This window comes from Perna viridis, chromosome 12 (assembly GCF_037379345.1).
Source record: "Perna viridis isolate PV_CMFRI_1.1 ecotype Kerala chromosome 12, ASM3737934v1, whole genome shotgun sequence".
Lineage (NCBI taxonomy): Eukaryota > Metazoa > Mollusca > Bivalvia > Mytilida > Mytilidae > Perna > Perna viridis.
In genome coordinates, this window is record NC_142456.1 from 16766495 (window position 1) to 16788402 (window position 21908).

General features: G+C 33.6%; 1 protein-coding gene across 2 annotated transcripts in view; it reads left to right on the forward strand.

The window, feature by feature from the left end:
* The first annotated feature begins 2622 nt into the window (after positions 1 to 2622).
* LOC148601482 (sodium- and chloride-dependent neutral and basic amino acid transporter B(0+)-like) overlaps positions 2623 to 21908 on the forward strand; it is a 30303-nt gene continuing 11017 nt past the window's right edge. The window contains exons 1-4 of one of the 2 annotated variants that reach the window (XM_088554646.1): positions 2623 to 2901; positions 14048 to 14243; positions 15303 to 15434; positions 21425 to 21552. In XM_088554646.1, the coding sequence (XP_088410772.1) occupies positions 2896 to 2901; positions 14048 to 14243; positions 15303 to 15434; positions 21425 to 21552 (462 nt within the window). In that variant the 5' untranslated portion in view covers positions 2623 to 2895. Of the gene's footprint in view, positions 2902 to 13305; positions 13437 to 14047; positions 14244 to 15302; positions 15435 to 21424; positions 21553 to 21908 lie in introns of those variants that run through there. The other variant, XM_088554647.1, reaches the window with a different exon arrangement.

Sequence of the window (21908 nt, forward strand, 5' to 3'; positions counted from 1 at the left end):
AAACCCACCAAAGTCACTGCTTGCATTTCTTGTATAGAAACAGCTATAGACCACATAAACAATCTTAGTTTTTCATTTGCGCTTTTCAGATAAAATCAAGATAGATTGTACATTTTTATGTACATGAAAGTAGCACTTTGCAAGAATTATTATTCTTGCTTTGGTTTGAAAAGACTATTGTCACACAAAATTGTAGTATATGTAGACCAAAAAAGCATCGATTGTTCCGTGGGTTTTTCTACACCATGAATCATCTTACCATGGGCAATGTCTGACTTTTATATGGACTTGTACTAATAATAATTATAATAAATCACACAAATCCTATTATTTTGTACTACAGCTGACAGAAGCAACAACCCTAAGCAAGGCATGTCATCCAACTCGGGCATTTTTTCTGATTACGAGCCAATCACTCATCACTCCATCGTCTATATATCTTGTGTTTAGCTAAGGAGCATGATCAATCTCCCATAAGTCTTGTTTTCCTCGGTCGGTCATCGAACCTACGACCTCCAGCACTCGAGGCAAACATATTATAACGAAACCATCGTAGTGGTTAGGAGGTAGGAAACAACGACCAACAAACAGTAACTGAAAAAGGAGTTTCTTTACGACAAACGTGATGACTTTTCATTCAGAATTGTCAACTTTCCTTTCATCTGTGGCAACATCCCTTCGGCTCCTGCGTATGGAGTGTTCATATCACAACTCATACGTTATACCAGAGCTTGCCGAAACTACGCAGACTTTTTGTATCGCGCTAGAACTCTAACAAATAGGCTTCTGGAACAGGGTTATGTTGCTACAAGATTGAAGTCATTACTACAGAAGTTTTATGGTCGTCATCATGAAATCGTGGATCGTTATGGTGTATCCATCAGCACCATGAAAACAGATTTATTCAACGGGTCATAATTTTCCTTTCCTCGTTTGTCTACCCCGGACTTGACTTTTTATGAGCAACTCGGCGGGTGTTTCTAGAAAAGCAGAGGATGCTTACCCTACCGGTGCACCTGGTCCATGCTCCCAGTTTTTAGTGGAGTCCGAGTTGCTCATTTACTTTTGTTACTTTGTATGTATGATTTTAGTTACTTTATGTTCTTTGTTGTGTATGTCTGTTTTCCATGTCTGGTCTTTGTCCCTGGATTACATTCTTTTGATTACCGCTATAACCTTGGTTCCCTTGATTACTCTTGCACCGGTGAGGTAAACATCCTCTTTATATACTCACTGCTTATTCGGGCTGTACGGATTATAATATATAGAACATTTTCCTGCTAAGTGTACAAAAACGTATCTGTTAACAAAATTAAGAATTCATAATTACACAGGTTCAGAAAACTTAAAGGGAAGTGTTCTCACTAGCACGGGCAAGTAATTCATTTTTCGCCAAAAATATTAGGACTCATCCAGACAACACAAAAACTGTAATTTAAGGTCAAGTTCACACTGACCAGTGCATCAAATAGCTCAAGCTATGCCCTGTGCTCTATAAAAATATGAGAAGAGCAAGTTAAAATAGCGGAAGTTCGTAAAGATGAGAAGTTCTTTTAGAAGACAACACCACACGAAGGTAAAAACTTACAAAACTAAAGCAAACCCCATACGGCACACACAGAAAAAAAACAGCATAATTACCAAACAATCCAGGGTGAACTATATGATTCCGGTATGAGCAGATAGGATGAAATACATGTAAATATCTCCATGGTGGAAATAGATACATAATTTTCCAGAATGGTCGACAAACGACGGTCATAGATCTGTAGTTAATCAATTAAAACATAATCCTCCTGAATAATAAACTGCCAAAAAGTTACAACTGTGAAAATGTTTTGTATGCCTGGGGTTTTACACATTCAATGTGCAATTTCTGGATTATCGTACGAGTGTAATATATGGAGGTTAAACAGTTTTTTTGACAACTGGTTCATTGATAAAGATTTCCTCTCTTCACACAACAAAAGTATTGGTACCAGACATTGGCGAAAAATAATAGGTTTCAATAAAAAACAAAATATGAAAAGAGGGATTCGAGGCCTTCATTTATATATTTTTGCCTATTATGCGCACAATTAACAAAATTTTCCAACAATATGGTTCCATTTCCCGAAACCTTTCCCGTTTGTTTCCGTCATGACTGCTAAACACTGCATGGATACTACTACATATACACTGTTCAGCATGAGATTAATTAGGCCTTGTGGAATGCGTCGGAGAATATTTTGGGAAGTACACGAGTACATACAATGTAAGTGGTAAACAGAAAATTAATGACACATTTCTGACAAGAAACACCCACACCTCCCAGACCTTAATTGAAACGATATGTAGATTAAAACAATAAATATGTAAGTTAAAGGATTTTTACAAATTTTGACGTACGCAATGATATGACACAACTGGGGTTGTCCAATCATGTGCAATCGGAAAAACAAATTAATTATCTACGATGATAAACAAATATGGAAAAAAACAGTAAATTACGACAAAATAAGAATGTTAATATGCTTTTCTGATAAAAGGAGAGTCTGTTTATATTTCCTTTTAAGTAAATGGTATTAGATATTAATTTTCTACTGCTCTTCAAAATTTTCCGTCATTTTCTGTGTGTTCACGATTCACAATACTTTTGTTACACATGTAACTGGTCACGGTCACACTCTGATGATTTCTGATTCATTGCTATTCTCACCTGTATTTATAATCCCTGCGCGACTGTTAATGAAATTGTCATAATATAACCATTATAGTGAAAGGACTAAATTTTTGGACGGAGGATTTCAAACTTTGAAAAAGTTTATAAGGAAAAACCTGAAACTCCCTTATAGTGTTTTAACGAAAAATAAATTAAAGAAAAATATTTAAAAGGAGGTTTAACTACAGTACACGATGTCGGTAAGTTCAATAATTAATCATGAAATAAAAAAAATGTTAAGTTTTAAGCATGAAAAAATCAGTACTAACACCGATAATGATAATTAATGTAAGTGAAACGAATTTTACAAATTAACAAATGAAATCGAACTTAGATTTATAATATGTCTCATACTGTGTCAAAAAAGTTATAAATTTGACAACATTTTTTTTAACAGACTATAGTCTTCCATATGGCCTTTTAAATATATTCCCATGTATCTATTTTAAAATGACATTTGGAATATTTTAAGGAGAACGAAATTATTACTAATTAAGTTGAAACAACAGCGATACATTCAAGTCATCAATATTGTTCTGAGATACTAAATAAATAAATAAATAAATAAATAAATAAAAAAAAAATAAAATAAAATGAAATAACGCCTTGAGATATCTCGACAAGTACAAGTCGAGTTTTTGTAGTATCAAAATCTATTTAAATTCATGATATTTGATCCATACAATATTTCTTGTTATATGATATTATTGTGTCATATAATAGATGGAGTATGGAGTTACCACGGGAATCTCAAAGTTCATTGACTCTCTAAAAATCCTTACTTAAAACTCTTATTCGCTCGGTGAAAAAACGAAAACGATACTTCAACCGACTTGGTCTTACATTTGTAATTACCTTTGTTGTTGTTATTTTGTGTTGAAGGAACCTATAAGAGTAATCACATTCATGCATGTTCTGTTTTGTCAAAAAGGTCAACAAATCAATTATTATTTGATAGAACCAGAAGATAAAGCCTAATAGGTTCTTAATCTGCGTTTACTGAGCGTTGAACAAAAAAGAGAGACTAATCCGAGTAGTCAATTACTGGAATAGACAGCATTTAAAAAAATAATGCATGCGGAACTAATAATCCATTAGCCAGATCCACTATATGGTTAGTTTTTATAGTAGCATACTAATTGTTTTTTGTCATAAAAATAAGATATACAAGGTGACTTTTGCGGTCAGGGAGATTATTAAGGTTCCACTAAGATTATTTCGTCGCAGTTGTCCATTTTCGTGCTCCCGAAAGTGCTATATGATTCAATTCATCTCAATTCCTCGATTATGATGCAAAAGTGAGTTCAAATAAAGGGGTTTCTGTGAAGAAATTTCAAAATAAGACACCTTTAAAATCATTCATGTGACATCAAGAGTATATATGTACTTGCTATTTTAATGGATTAAAATGATAATGAAGTGAATTGAAGAAGATCAGGCTTGGGTTTTTTGTTTGAGATGTTTGGTTTCGCAGGAAACAAATGTTTTAACTTAAATACTTCTATAATTCATTCGAGAATGAAAACTTTGAATCAATAATCAAGGTCACCAAGCATAGCAGGCAAACAGGTGTATTTTAAGCATGTTCAGTGGTGGACAAAAAGCTCCAGAAGAGTTGTGGGGGGGGGTAGGCGTTGATAAGCTCTGTGAAACTTACTCCAGTGATTTTAATTTTTTATAATATAATCAATCAATCTTTAAGAGCAAAAGTGAGGTTCGGGCATTGCCCCTCGAATCTGTCTATGATGTTCATTCTATGTACTGTACAAAATTTGTTCATGTACATGTACCGACTAATATTTATTTTGTAGCCTGATTAATGTCAGATGTTTTTGCCTGGCTTGAAGTCTGAATGACAATATAGTTTAAGTCTAATTTCTTTCCAGCAGTGACTACTGAAATCAATAATGTTGTTGTTAAGTAGCGGTCATTGTGGTTAATAAGTGGAACTGAATCCATTTCGTTCCCCCGTCTAACCCTCTCTCGTTCGATTGTTATTTTCACACGAATAACTAGCTATAAATCAGTTACATACATCATGTTGAAACAAAATGACTTGATTACATATTGTACTACATTTTTTGTAATAGCCTGAAGGAAAATCGCATACCTTGTAAGGCAATACACAATTATACACAACATCGATATTATCTTAAAATTGTCGATGTGTCACCTTGACGCCCCACCGGGCCTTCGTCCCTAACTGACATCGAAGTCACCGCCAGCGCGCTAAGTGGAGGAACCATGCTAAATCGTGTTAAACAAAGACGTTGACAAGCTGTTGATATTTAATGTCTTTACACGAAGGGTAAAATGGATCTGTTTATACCGTTACACGTGCATGTAAAAACGATAAGCCAACAAACTTCTCATATTGATACGGTGCGGAAGTACCAATAACTTCTCCAGCTCCATGCATTACATGTAACTATTTGGCACTTGTTTGTACCGTATACACTGCAAACGTATACATGTATACCGCATACGCTTGTTTAGTTCATTAACAATACAAAAACTCTACAGCAGTGGTTTGATGTACATGTATGAATGTGTAACCCTTATCCATGTTGTTGTCTATCCCATACTTTTTTTACCCACTTAGAAGCGAGACCTATGGTGTGACAGCGTGTGTATGTATGTGTGTGTGTGTGTGTATAAAGAAAGATAGCAAATAATCGTAGCTCTGTATACGTTCTTTGAAAAAACAAGTACAAACAGATTTGTTGATAAAAGCATCATCGCTTCCCCAATCTCCATGGCTGCACTGTTTTGGAAATGTTTAAGTCGGACTCCCACCTTATGTAAAGACAGATGGCAAATAGGCGGAGAGGTTTTCTGTGTGAATCAAACCTATGCAGGTATCAATTTCACATAATAACGATGATTATATTTTTTTCGTGCATGTCGGCTTTGACAACTTATATGAAGTTTTATGTGATCAAACACTCCAAAAGAAGAGGGTGTTATTCCCAATCAAATAAACTCTACTTCACTGGAGATGAATGCATTCATTATTTCACTTTTTCATCTTGAAATTATGTAATCCTTAAACAGTTTAAAAAGTGCTAAAAAGTCATCATATGAATTGTAATTTGACAACTTCCATTCAATTTGTTTTTTCTCATTCATGTTTATTAAGCGAGTCCATGTGTCATACTCTGACTGTGATGATTTGGAATATTTTGGTGAATTTTGCCTCTGCTTGTCCATTCTGATCGCCAATCATTCATAAATATTCAGAAACTTCAACAGAGTGCATTTTCTAAGTTTTTTTAAGCAACGTACACTATTAGCAAATTTCCCTTTGGCTTTATATAAGATAGTGTAATTGTTGTGAAAAGCGACCCTTTGGTGATGTCTGTATATCTCTTTAGAGATTTGTGTCTTAGCATTTATTTTACATCATCGATACATTGATCGTTTTGTCTTTTAGCATAAAACCGCCCATCAAATCTGGACGCATTTTCTCTAATGATCGGGATTAGAACTCCTACATAAATACGCTTCCACTTTTGCTTCTCCTAGACGTTCGGATTCCACAATGCGCGCATTAAAGTACATGCATGAGATACATGTATGACAGTAATCAATACCCAATCATCACATGTTTCGAATGGTTTCAGAATAATTTAGTGTCCAAACTCGATAGGTTTTACTATAACTCTGTCATTGAACGTATTCCTCTCAGAAAAGAAAGGTTTTACCTAGTAAAACACTCAAACAAGAAAACGCGTAATCTTCTAATAATAAAGCTGAAAGAAGAATACGAATTGCTATGATAAAACTATAAAAGTAGGTAACAGATTTTTTCGTCAAAAGTAATTTGTTTTTCATCAATTGTATTGATTGCACTACGAAACATTACGCTGTGACACTGGATTATTTTAATAATGATAGTTTTGGTAAGTTTACAGCAATTAATTATCATTTTAGTGAGGCTGCACGGGTACTTGTACATGTAGCTTCGCGCAGCGGTAGACCTTCGATTTCTCTCTTACTTATCGCTGTAGATGCATATAGTTCTTTCGATATTCTCTGATATTTTGTTATTCTAATCAAGCGTCTGACCTCGCGTATCCCACTTTTGAGTTCGAAAGTCAGACGCTATTCGGAGTGTTCACTTACGCGTACACGAACTTCTTTCTTTTTCTCTTGAGATATGTTTTGTTACTATTTCTGATTTTTTTTAACGTATAACAAGACGAATTAGGAATTTACGCTAACATTTTGTATGGCTTTTTTTATAATCGAATGTCATTAGTATGGATTTTCCATGCCCCATTCCCGTGTATGACAATAAATGTACTTCTGAACTTTTTAATTTGTTTTTGATAAAAGTGATAGCTAACAAAAGTTCAACCTCAGATAAATGTTTCCCGCTATACATCTTGAATTTTAGAAATGTTTCCTTCATAATCTCAGTTTAAACATAAATGTCGCATTATAATAGCTACGTATTTACAAACAGTCAATACGTAGTCAGAAGTGTCCTCAATTATCAACTGTACTTGAAGTAAATTTAATTAACAGCAAACAAGTTCGTCTTTCAATTATTCTTCAGCAAACATTTGTATTCTAAACAATTTGTTTCCTCGTTGGAAATTATGGTTTAAAGTTTTAATCATTGAAGTAAAGACAGATACAATAAAAAAAAATGCGGATTGTATTCTATGGAGTCCTGAATGCTGTACAATATATGTTGAGGATTTATTTTGCTCGGACGCGGAAAAAAGAAATGGTTTATTTTGTAGCGAAACCACGAGTTCAAAAATTTTAAAATGTCAATCGAAGTACATTCTTAATATAAGTTTTAGAGTGCAATCTATATATTTCAAATAAACCAATTCGCAGCACTCATATGTAAGGTTGGTCAACCACGTATGTGGTAAGGCTTCACCTAATAAACCCGGATGTCCGACCGTCTTAAAGTTCATTGTAGATAGAGAAGATAAATTGTATTTTGTATCAAATTTATCCGCATTAGTCATAATTACTTTTACTGTATATAGTCAAGTGACGGAATTTTAAATGAAATGATAATCAACTCGATTTCAGTTTCAGTTTATTGCTCAAATGATAATCAACTCGATTTCAGTTTCAGTTTATTGCTCAAACGGTACGCACTGAAGCCAAAGTGGTATTATTAATGACTTGAAAAGATGTGCTTAATATATAGTAGCAGTGGTGGATCCCGGGGTAGTAGGGGTTAGCATCCCTCCATTTTATTAGAAAATTTGTTATTTTCATGTGAAAAATTGAAAAAAAGGCAAATAATGTCCGAGCACCCCCCCTTTTTCTAAGAAACCACTGCTGGCACCCTTACGAAGTGTCTGGATCTGCCCCTGCATACTACAAGGATTTAATACTTCATGTATTATCAAATCAGACAAATCATAACTAAACTTATATTATTTGATGATTTTTTTTTCTCGTGTACATGTAAGTTAACTAGTTATAAATATGTACATGTATGCAACAGATATGATATATTGCTGGCATAACTATATTGTTTGTGATCTATATGTTTCACCAACTGACCGGAACTTTTAATGTTTTTTAATTCATATTATACGTCATTTGCTTTTGTCAAATTGAATTTGCGTTAAAAACTAGTCCTAAACCATTTCTGGCTGTTTTGAAACTTGTTAACCACTCCCCAAAGAACTACAATGTACTTATAAATGTCCTCCAGCTACCGAAATAAGATAAATGTAAAAGACTTTGAAGATGACTTTGAATTTGTTTAATCAATAACAAACAAGTTTATGCCTTTTGATAATGCCACACATTCTTATCTGAACTACATCCACTTTGTCCGGCAGCCAGTTGTTCAGATGTCAAGGCTGTATTAAATCTGTTTAAATACGGAGACAACAATGGGACTACCCGAGGGTCATTTCTACGGCCAATATAGAAATGTATACTGTAAATTCAAATTGATTTGTTGAAAGTTTATTGATTCACCTTTATCGCATTATGACCTTTGCCCGCTTTTTGTTTTGTTCGGTGTATAATAATATGTTTACGAAACTTACATCTTTTCGTTATAAGTTCCTTTGATGCTTCTTTAATGGCACACATTAAAACATGTTATTGATGGCCGATGGGGGCGTTACCGGGAATCGTAACAAGGTGACAATAGGCGTCCATTTCATTAAGCGTTGAGGGCGAAATAACTCAAATAAAAATGTATATGTCTTAAATAGATTCGTGGATTTTAGTACAGCGTATTAAAGTAAATATATAATGTCACACATAAAAGATATCACTGTGTTCATACGAAGTTCTTACAGCCTTTAGTACAATGAATTCTGTCTGTACCGAACAATTCATGAAGCAGTAACCTCTTTAAAACAGACATCACCTGTAAACCAAAGGAATGCATAAATCGACAAAAAATAATATCCTCCAACAATCAGTTCAGACAGGATGCGATGTACAATAGGACCGTATGCAGTTCCTGGAATCTTTTTGCCTTGTAAAAATAAACATACCTTTGAATATGATGAATAAGTCAAAGAGACAACTAAACCTCACCAGGATGAAAACATGTCATTTCAAGGTCCCCATTGGTCTTCAATGAACGACGAGAAAACCCTCATACCACAGGGCATACCGCAGCTAGCCCTAAAACATCATTATATACAGGTACAGCGACATAGTTGTCCCTCTATACTACAGCAACACAAAAATAAACTGAAATTGAAAGCGATACAATACATACAGGGGCCAGAAATTTGGGACAGGCGCAAACAAAGCGGCGGAGTTAAAGTACTTTGGCGTGATCACAACCCTCCTCCTTTTATATATGGCCACAAATATATTAAACCTATCTGTTCAAATTATCAGTGGCTCTAATATTTAACATTGTACTTTATATTTTTCACTGTGGCCCTCTACTGACGACCTCAGAGCTTCAAGCTTCGGGACCATCCATAAAGGTTTTGTTTGAAATATGTCACTTTCAAAATGTAATGATGTTTGTCCAACCATCTATTTAAAAACAATAATTTGTTCACACTGACATATAAGAGATATGTATGCAAATGTGATCAAATTAAATGAATAACTGCTAAAATTTTCCATTCACATTTAAAAGATATGTGTTTGCATAATAGTTTACGCTATTGGAAACTCTTCGTTTGAAATAGAATTATGTAGAACGGTTACACGTTTACAGGTTGAATGCACTTTTCTTAGTAGGATGACCTAAAGTGCTTTTTGTTTTCCATTGCTGCACTCATTTATTATGACTACTGAATCTCTTTTTTGTTACTTAAACGTCTAGTTATTAATATAAAAAAATCTTGCTAGAATCTTGAAAAGTTTGAAACGAAACCTACCAATGCAATAGTACACCTATAATCCCCCACCAAGTATTCATTATGGCCAACATTAAGTTTATTTTCTGTTGTAACCGTGAAACTTTTCAATATAAATGTAATTTAAAAATTAGAATAATTTTTACAGAGTTACGTGCCCCTACAAATGTTAGTGCATTTTGATGACATTGTTATAGTCTTACCACTATGCCAACATTTTCGTATTAAAAGGATATTAGGTCTTATCAGTAGCATTTGTTAATACAAACTTAGCGACCATCTAATCTGTCAAACCATTTATAAATTATCAAATTATTGAAATGAAACTAAACTGAATGTACATGTCCTTACGTGCATTCTAAAACTGTTATGTCTCATAAATGGTTAATCCTGTTTTGACCCATCTATCAAATACATGTGCTAAGTCAGGAACATTGAGGTGGTTTCCAATGCTCCCATTTTTTAGTGGAGTCCGAGTTGCTCATTTGCTTTTGTTACGTTGTATGTATGATTTTATTTACTTTATGTTCTTTGTTGTGTATATCTGTTTTCCTTGTCTGGTCTTTGTCCCTGGATTACATTCTTTTGATGACCACTATAACCATAGATCCCTTGATTACTCTTTGATTACAGCTATAACCATGGTTTCGTTGATTACTCTTTGATTCCCGCTATAACCTTGGTTCCCTTGATTACTCTTTGATTACAGCTATAACCTTGGTTCCGTTGATTACTCTTTGATTACCGCTATAACCTTGGTTCACTTGATTAATCTTTGATTACCACTATAACCTTGGTTCCCTTGATTTCTCTTTGATTACCGCTATTACCTTCATTACTCTTCCAGTATTTGCCCAGATTTTGCCATTTGTTATACGTATTTTCCTTTTGACTATCCCTTTTGACTACTGCCTAAACGTTATCAGTTCGATAATTTTGTTATTGCCCTTCACGAACATAATATCTTATACTATATATACATGTATATGAAATGACAGTTAAGTTGAATTTCAACTTTTTATCATTTTAATAGTTATAAATTCAACAATGAGTTCAAAACAGATACATGTAGCTAAAGTGTAAAATGATAACAACAGGGGTATGTCGCTGAAAGTAACTGTAGTACTCATTTTACCGAAAAGATACAGCAAATCTGCCACTTCTTTCTTAAAAATATCATTCCTCAACTTATCGAGCTTTCTTTTAAAGGAGGTAGACGTACGGTAATTTTAGGGACACAACTTTTACAAATCATTGGAACGTTTGTATACAGCATTTTACATCAATCTCATGTATGCATCAAAGTAACTTGGATTGATTTCATTCTGTTTCAAATGAAAGTTTGATAGGCTTTGGTGAAATTGAATATGATACAAACATATCACTGATTTCAAGAGTAAAGCCCCTTACCCTAGGTTTACCTCCTTAAATCTTTAATGTCATGTTTAGCTGGTTAATCCGATGGAAAAGAGGTAATTATCAATTTTAGATTTTCTAAGAGACCTGGCAACTCCTCGACTTTTCTTTTTGACCTGGCAACTCCTCGAGCTTTCTGTAAAATCTTTGATGTCACGTAAGCATGATTGGTCCAAAATTGATTTGAAGAAAGATATGAGGAAATTATTAATTAGAAATTTAGTTTTATCTAACATGAGTACATATATACTTAATGTACATATTGCTGCGGAACATGGTGACCTTCAATTTAACTTCTTTTGGGTCTTGAGTTCAAGTAGTACGGCGTTGATCAATACGCTACGAGGTAGAGACACCCACACAGTCATGCGCTGTTAACATGCACATAAGAAAAGATTTAAAGTGAGAATTATTAGTGAGAAACTAGGTTGAAGTTCTTTTATTAATATGTCACGAAGTTAAAACTATAAACATTTATTCCGCACAATGAAAGTTTGGTTTTCTTGCAATTGTAACAGACGACGAGTGTTATGTAACAAAAAAAAAAGATAAAATGTTTCCCTATGAATTTCTAATTGCATATAAACTTTTCGTTTTGCGTATGAGAAGGTAATTAAACTGTCAAAAAGTAGAATATTTCTCTATTTATTTTTCATGTGCTGCATGAAAAGAAGGCAGGTTATCGACAAAAAAGTATGTAAAATATGGAAACCTTTCTAAAACATGCGGTATTAGTGTCAAATACAAAACTACTAGTCATATACATGTAAATTCTGCAAATTTCCGTATGCTGTTCACGTGTTTCAAGGAATAACCTCTCATTAGCAGCATTAGAACGAAATGCGTAGGAATTTCAAGATCCATAAACTGTTTAAAAACAGTACTCAAGTCAAATATATACAAAAAATGTAAAAGTAGGAAAAAAATTGTGTTTTATGTGAAAATGAATCTTACTACAAAGGCTCTTTAAACAATAAGTAGGGAAACAAAGACCTTGTTTTGGAAAAAAACTTCAAGAAAAGATGACCAAACTCTTATTGAATGCGTAAGTGTTTTAAATGTAAGTTTTTGTAAGAATCAGGCAAATTAGGAAAAAATAAAAACATACAGGTCAAAAACTCACCGATCTGAGACAATAATTTCACTAAAAAATTATTTTTCTATTTGGAAAGACCATTATTTGATCTCTGCACCACTGGATTTGCTCAAAAAATTTTCGATAGAATATTAGAAAAATGAGGTTATCGACAAAGTTATCTGCCCTTGAAATGTTCATTTTTAATACATTCCAATGAAATTATAACAAATATAACAAAATTTACAAAGATGATATGGAAAGTCTTTATGTTGCAAATAGTAAAAACTTTGTTCATACCATGTTTCACCTACTGCCTGATTCTTAAAGAGAATGACACTTATTTACATAGAGCCTTTAATTTTAGTTTCAGTTCATTTTTCTGTTTCATTCTCCACTGCAGCAGATTTGAGGTTACTATGTTGAGAATATTTTCAAATTATGAACAAAGTACTATAAATTCCAGATTCCAATAGTGTATTACAAAATTTCATTCCAGGAAAAGACAAAAAATATATGTATGAATCAGTAACTACATGTTTTCGTGTCTTAGTAGCTGTTGTGAAGTCCAAGACTAGAAGCATCTTTTTTTTTAAATGTATGATGTAAAACTTCAAAGGAAACATAATTATCAGGGCAGATTTAAATTTGTTTAAAACCTAGTTGACCTTTACTGACCTTTGTCTCCTTTTTGTACTTAAAAATTAGCGTAGATTCCTATGACTTAATAAAATAGTATTTTGAAATAATCGGTTCATATGTGTACATTCCTATTTTGTAATTTCTTAATATCCTGGTTCTTTGTCTGTGTTGGAAAAGTACCAGAAAAGAAAGGGACGTTTAGTCTATGTCGGTAGATAGATGCCAACTCGGTCAAATTCCAGAGGTCGGCTACATATGGATATCGAAATAGATATGACGTGTAAGCTGCACTAGGACTTCATTTCATTATTTCCGTTTCTCTACGGTAAAAAAAAAACCGCTTCGTCGACAGTGATGCTTAAGTCATATTTAACAAGCGGTTAGCCGTCGTGTGTTTCAATTCCGACTTCAGCATAACCGATGTATTATAACTAAGTAGTATTAGATATACCTGAGCAGACGCTCAACATTTTATATACAATGTCTATGGTTTGGTTGGAGTCAGTATGAATGGGATTGTGTTGGAAAGCATGCCGTCTTCAAGACTTAGAGAGTTTATTTTAGAAACGCATGGAACATGTAAATCTGGCATACAATGATCTGGAACAACCAGGTTACATTTGATTAATCAGAGGTTTCAAAAATAACTGACCTTAACCGTAAATCTACAATTTATCATTTAATTTGAATGTTACAAGTTTTCCTCTAACTTTCTAACTACTACGATGTATCGAGACAGAAATGAATATAAAGCAGTTTTGTGGAAAAAGATGTGGGGGAGGGGGGGTCTAACCCCCGAAGGACCCACCTTCTGGATTTCATTTTTTTCCATTTTTATTTCTCAATTCACTGTAAGGAGGGCAAATAACTTCTATCATATTTTGCCTTCAGGTTGACACACGTGAAAGTTATAACATGAATGGAGATACAAAGAAAGAACGTAATGGTGACGTCATAATAGACGAGGCTACAGAAGACAGAGGACAATGGGGCTCCAAATGGGAGTTCATTTTGTCGTGTATTGGGTTGTCAGTAGGGCTTGGAAATGTTTGGAGATTTCCTTATTTAGCTTATGAAAATGGCGGTGGTAAGTAGACATTGATGTGTTGGCTCTGTCATGTTAATAGATCAATAACGTCGTTTTGCACAAGAGCCAAAATAGATGATATTGTTCAAACTTGGTACTTGTATATGGTTCAAAAGTGAAAGTGGAAGTGAGGCTTGCCTTGTGCACCAATGCTGAGTAAAATATGAATACAATGTGTCTTTTCGAATACAGGAGAGTTATTTGGAAGAAAAACATCGAAGGGTGTATGAACAGATTCCTAGGTGATCGGTTCTATGTTGTCTCAGAGGAGAAGATTTTTGAAAGAAATAACATTCAAAATAGCAAAAAAACAAAAAAAAAATAATCGAAAAAGGGCAATAACTCCATTTTTGGGTTCTGTTTGGACAGGTTACTTATTCTTGTCCACTCAACATATTAAGGTGATTACGATTAACTGACGGATTCAGTGTTGGACACCCCTTTCAAAAGCTGTTGTATGGGCATCCATACATTAGAATCGGCAAGAGGTCTTGGCCGTTCGAGGCCCCATACCTGTTGTTTCAATGAGGTCCACGGCTTACAATTTTGGATCTGTTTTAACAAATGACGTTAATAAATTATTGATAGGTTCTGATTAAACAAGTTCAAATGTACAAACTACGCAATAGAAAAACAAAACGCTTGTAGAATAATGTCAAGGAAACCATAAATTAATTGTTTAAGACATACAAACGTTGTTGATTCTAATGTTTTAGGAACAGCTCTTATGCCACCTACAAGACTGTTGACGTCAAATTTGCTTAAAAATCAATGACTTTTATGACTTAATCCCATATATTTTATTTTAAAATCCTAGTTAATAGACCAGTCTCCTTGTATTTTGACATCCGATAACAAGATTTGACTGGTTTGAGTACCTGAAGGGCCAATATACCTTTCTCTCTTATTTCTCTGATCTTAAGATAATAGTACATTGTAAAAACATCGCCATAATTTGGTGTCTGACAGATATAAAAGCGTTCAGAACTTCATATATGTAGAAGAATACACAAAATATTTATAAACTACAACATTTTGAAGAATGTTTACTTTTTTCAGCTGCATTTTTGATTGCTTACTTGGTACTACAGTTCTTGATAGGCAAGCCCATGTACTTTATGGAGTTGGTGCTGGGTCAATATTCCGGTCTTGGACCAACAGGGGTCTGGAGATTGAATCCAAGCGCTAAAGGTAAGTGAAGTCAGTTGAAAAAAAAACTTGATTGTATAATGCACCAATGAATAAAAATAATATTACATGTACAACGGTATTACTTTATATATTGGTACAAGTCACAGCTAGTAATTGACCATAGTTACCATAAAATAAGTCTTAAAAACCGACCCCATCTATTATCAAAAGAACACATAAACGCCCCCCAGTCCTAACATACTATAAAAACTGGCCTGCGTTTCATTAAAAAATCTCAAACTAAGAATTTCTTCTAATACCATAGTTTTTCCTAAAATATTGGATTTCAAGTAATCCGATTGGTTTGAATAAGAGTTTGGCAAGGATTTGTGGGTAACCTTAATTCTAGATTATTTTTTTTCTGTAATCGGGTCGTAGGATGCAATCTCTAACTGGCATATTTGTAACTGGTGAAATGAGTTGAACATCTTTACAAATCATTGACAAAGTCAAGCCAGACGGCTGTATACCATATTGTGCCTATTAAATATTCATGTAACATTCCCTATTAGTCAGAACACAGTCATCAAAATAATTAAGTGAATCAGAAGATGATTGGGAATCCTCGAATTTAAAACCCCCAGAGAAATTAAATTGATCTTTGATCAACCCATTTTTTACGACCCAGTTACATTCTATTTACATTTTAATGCATGATCCATCATTTTATGAGATTTAAATGTGTCGTAATGTTCACCGTTCCACTTTCTTAACATTTTAAATATAATCATAGCCATATACTCATCCGCATATATATCTATACATTTGTCAATTTCCGATCATGTAACTTTGTTTGAGAACTTTTTGGCTGATTTTATCTTTTTGATAGACCAGGCGTCGGTTTCACAAAAAGTCGTAGGAGTGAATTTGATCGTAAATCATGACATCCCACTGCTATTTTAGTTTATGACGTCATTACTTACGATCAACTTTACACTTACGACTTTTAGTGAAATCGAGACCTGTGCCCCTTTTCACAAAAAATCGTAAAGGTGAAATTAGTCGTAAGTTATGACGTCACAATACTTTTATTTACTATGACGTCATAAATTACGACTAATTTTACACTTACGACTTTTTGAGAAAAGGACCACTGAACGGTTGTTTAACCGTGTTTTATCAGCAGCCGAGCGACCTGGATACTTTAATTTGTCATGCTATGATATGATCATAATCCTGGCTCCTAATCACATCCACATACGATTAAACCTTTTCGAAACACTCATCTAACATTATTTTGAGATACTTTTGGATGATAAGATCTATTTGATAGACCTGAACGGTTGTTTAACCGTATTTTTATCATCGGTCGAGCTACGCAAACACTATTATAAATGTACATATATATGTATGGCATACACTGTCCTGACCCAGCACATACATGTAGCTGTCTAGTTGTAACTTATTTCATAATTGCCTAGACATGCTTCTGGTCTCTTTGTATTAATCTTTTTACAAAATATAAATATATATCAACAGATATACAAAATGTAGGTCTACAATAATTCCTCTAAGGGGATGGTTTTGTTATCTGGCCCATGTATTGTATCTATATTTTTAACTTTTCATTATCTGTCTGCTGTACAGAGAGTCTATGCTGCAGAAATATATTGAATGGATATTTGATAGAAATGATATTAATTTAAAAGAAAACATTTATGACAGGGACTTGTAGCAACCTTACTCTATTAAAAAAACAATCATCATACTCATTTTACATATATTTTACTCATTTTACCATATATCAGAGATTTAAGGAGGTAGACCTAGGGTAAGAGACATAACTCATGAACTCAGTGATATGTTTGTATCATATTCAATTTCACCAAAGCTTCTCAAGCTTCCGTTTGAAGCAGAATAAAATGAATCCAAGTTAATTAGATACTTACATAAGATTGATGTAAAATGCTGAATACAAACGTTCCAGTGATTTTTAAGAGATATGTCCCTTATCCTAAGTCTACCTGTTAAGCGTTTAATTATATTTGTGCTGTGTTTGTTGATATATACATATCCTATCTGCATTATGGAAAAAAACTTGATAATTGAAACTGCTAACAGTCATTTGCAAATACGTGATAACAATCAGTACAGATTAAATTCGCCAAAATAAAATACGCTTTCAAAATAGTATTTCAGGGCTTAATCTAGAGGTATAAATGAGTAAACACTTCTCCCATTTGTACTCACTTCTCCCATTTGTCTTTGACGGGGAGAAGTTTTTGCAAAACATTACATATACAAAAATGTCAATATTGTTATTTTTCAAACATTATTTACTAAAACTTCTCCTTGTCGTTGATATCTAGATTAGGCCCTGAAATATATTACGTATCTATATATTTAATTTTTGAAAGAAAGGAATTTCAAACATTGTTAAAAGGATTCTATGTCCATACGAAAGAAGATTTTTTTTTACATTTGATAAGTTTTATTATCCATGTTTACTTTCAATAAACATGGTTATTCTTTGAAGTACTAAAACCTTGTACTAAAACGGCGTAAAAGCCATTGCCAAAATTCTAACATAAAAAAAAAGCAGTGGAGTATTCATAATGGCATAATCAACTTACATTATATGCAGTTACAGATGATGAACTGTAAGGATCCTAAATTATTTGCTAGCCTATACAAAAGTGTGGGTTTTAATATTGCATTATATTTCAAATGTGAAATCATTGAATAGAAGCCTATGTCGATTCGTCACAAATAGTGTGTGTATCAATTCAATATCTCATTAAAATAAAATTATCAAATTCATTAATTTATATTATATGGCTGGCCGGATTGCCGCATTCGACTTAAGCTGAACATACGGTTAACTGCTTCATCAGTTTTCAAAGACCCCGATGTAGCAAAAACATTGTCTACTATACATGAAAAATATGTTGTCGTACAGCATACAAAGCCCAAAACAACATTGTTTTTGTCTGCAAAACGTTTTATATCCAATGTCTATTATCAGAGGTAGACGTAGAAAATAATAGCAGTGATAAGACCTACACTGCTACCACTCTCTCCAAAGAAGAGATTGTGGAAAACCATAAATCTGTGCTATCCTCTTTTGGTCTCTCTACCAAGGACGATGATTGTGATTTACCGTCTATGTACTGGATTCCTAAACTTCACAAGAATCCATACAAACAACGTTTCATAGCTGGATCTGCAAAATGTACTACCAAAACTCTTTCAAAACTTTTAACTTCTATACCCACAACTGTCAAAGAGGGTCTACAGTCCTACCACAACACTTGTTACTCCCGTAGTGGTATTAATTCAATGTGGATCCTGAAAAATTCGAAAGATCTTTTGGAGACAATCAGTTCAAGACTATTATCTGAATATAATAGCATTAAAACCTATGATTTTTCAACACTGTTTACTTCTATTCCCCATACTCAGTTAAAATCCCGACTTAAAACATTATACATCGTTGTTTTTTCCAAAAAAGATGGTACACCTAGATACAAATATATAGTTCTTGGTAGAGATTCCTCATACTTTGTAAGAAATAATTCCAAATCATCTTTCAAATGTACAGAGGAAGATGTTAACAAAATGCTGGAATTTTTAATCGACAACATATTTGTCCAATGTGGTGGACGTGTTTTTCAACAAACGGTCGGCATTCCAATGGGAACAAATTGTGCTCCTTTACTTGCTGACCTATTCCTTCACTCTTATGAGGCTGACTTTATAACTGATCTGATCAGAAAGAAAGAATATTGTTTGACTAGATCCTTCAATATCAGTTTCCGCTATATAGATGACGTATTATCTTTAAACAATCCTAATTTCGGGGATTTGATACATCGCATCTACCCAAAAGAACTTGAGATAAAGGATACTACAGACACTGTGAAGTCAGCCTCATATCTTGACCTACACTTGGAAATGGATGGTAAAGGAAAACTATTGACCAAACTTTCCGACAAACGTGATGACTTTTCATTCAGAATTGTCAACTTTCCTTTCATCTGTGGCAACATCCCTTCGGCTCCTGCGTATGGAGTGTTCATATCACAACTCATACGTTATGCCAGAGCTTGCCGAAACTACGCAGACTTTTTGTATCGCTCTAGAACTCTAACAAATAGGCTTCTGGGACAGGGTTATGTTGCTACAAGATTGAAGTCATCACTACAGAAGTTTTATGGTCGTCATCATGAAATCGTGGATCGTTATGGTGTATCCATCAGCACCATGAAAACTGATTTATTCAACAGGTCATAGTTTTCCTTTCCTCGTTTGTCTGCCCCGGACTTGACTTTTTATGATCAACTTGGCGGGTGTTTCTAGAAAAGCAGAGGACGCTTACCCTACCGGTGCACCTGGTCCTTGCTCCCAGTTTTTAGTGGAGTCCGAGTTGCTCATTTACTTTTGTTACTTTGTATGTATAATTTTAGTTACTTTATGTTCTTTGTTGTGTATGTCTGTTTTCCATGTCTGGTCTTTGTCCCTGGATTACATTCTTTTGATTACCGCTATAACCTTGGTTCCTTTGATTACTCTGCCATCAAATTCAAGGTTGTTCCGAAGATTCATAAATACAAACAAGATGTAAAATGGTAAAATTCGAGGAATGCATATTCTATAACAAGAAATATTTTGCCGTATATCAAGTCTAAAATAAAATTCACAAAAGTAGAATGGATAGCATGTTCTTCTTTGTCTCCTGCCTTAGAACGTCGTTTGTTCAATTTTTATGCTACCAGTCAGTATGGAAGTCTGTTTCATAATTCCAGATGCACTAGAACATGCTATTGTTATTGAACTTGAGCAATTGAAGATACTTCCGGTGTCGATTTCAACAAGTTTGGTTAATCAAAAATTAGATTTTCAACCGTTTGATTATAAAAAACGGCAGGAGCATTCTAGCTAAGCCAGTGTCATACAAATATTTAAACATTAGCAGCTCTTCCCAAATAAAATCATATAATTTTTTTGTAATTTACAATTATTAAAATACAAAATTTATGGCAGAAATTTATGCATAGATCTCTTGTAAAGATTTGACCTTTTTTCACGAATGATTAATATTCTCATACCCGAAGTTACTGAACTTACTTTACAATCAACACTTTAAATAAACATAAATTGCCATGCCTATAGATAAACAATTCTAGATACTCCTTAGGGAGAATAAAAATTTCATTTGAGTACATTGGTCATACACATGTTGTGATCGATTCATGGATTAGCATGTATTTTATCCTTTATCTTTTATAATTTTTTAATGATGTACATTGATAAAATTGTAGGAATATGTAAAAAGTGACAAGAAAAAAATATCCTGTAAAAAATCAATATATCTTTTATTCATCCAAATGAATTCCCTTAAGGCAGAAAGAAATAAATCACTTCAAATATCTGTTAAAATGTTCAACATTGCAATTTTTATGCCACACTAGTAATGAAAAACTCTTTACTGACACAATAATAGCACATAATAATATATTCTTTGTCTGATCTGAATGCATAATGAATGTACCTTGATAAGAAAAGAATACTTTACTAAATTATTCTTCTCCTGTTTCATTCTGGGTCTTATTTATCCTTTTTAGTAAGGACGTATTTTATCATAGACCGACACACGTTAGCTGAAGTTGTTTAAAAAATAAAACATTGTGTAAAATAATGGTCTCGTGCTTCGTGTATATAATGTAATTCGTCCTTGGCCGTACTAAGGAGAATTACGTAATTGCAGGTAGAATTTCTTTAAGGTCATTGTATATGAAGCATTTTGTAAAGTATACAAGTATGGATGAGTAAACATGCCATTATTTTATTAGAAGTATGTACTTGAAACAACAAAAAAAAAATAAAAGATAAGAGAAATTAGAAAGGGAAGACATCCGTTTGTAATAGGCACAGCTTGGTCAACTAAGGTAAATGTTTTTTCTAGGGAAATGTTTTTGTGTTAAATGTGGTGCTAATATTCGATATTTTCCGAGTATGCTGTTACATGACTCTGTCATCTTTTTCCTTAGGTGTTGGTATATCTATGGCTATCATCTCCCTAGTGGTTGCAATCTACTACAACGTTATCATGGCCTACACACTGATTTATTTCTTCTCGTCCATGCAGGGTACACTTCCATGGACTAAGTGTGAAGAGGTACGTATCAAGTCTTCTAGTGAAGCATTATAGTAAAGTATAAAAAAAACATAGATCCCAACAGTTTATCCAAAATCAAAAGAAAATAAAGTACTACAGGAAATGCATAGATACACGTTCATATATTTTTGAGGTAACAAAAGGAACCCGTACAAGACAATGTTAGTTACCATTCAGAAGCAACCACTGCCATAAACAGTAAAACTGTTCATTATGTTGTATACAGGTTTTGCACTGAAATCATCAGTTCCAGTTCGTCTTGCACAACGGCCTACACGTAAACATGAATAACATTTTAATGCTTATCTCCCATCAATGACATATTTATTGACTTACGTTTTCATGTTCAAGTGGAT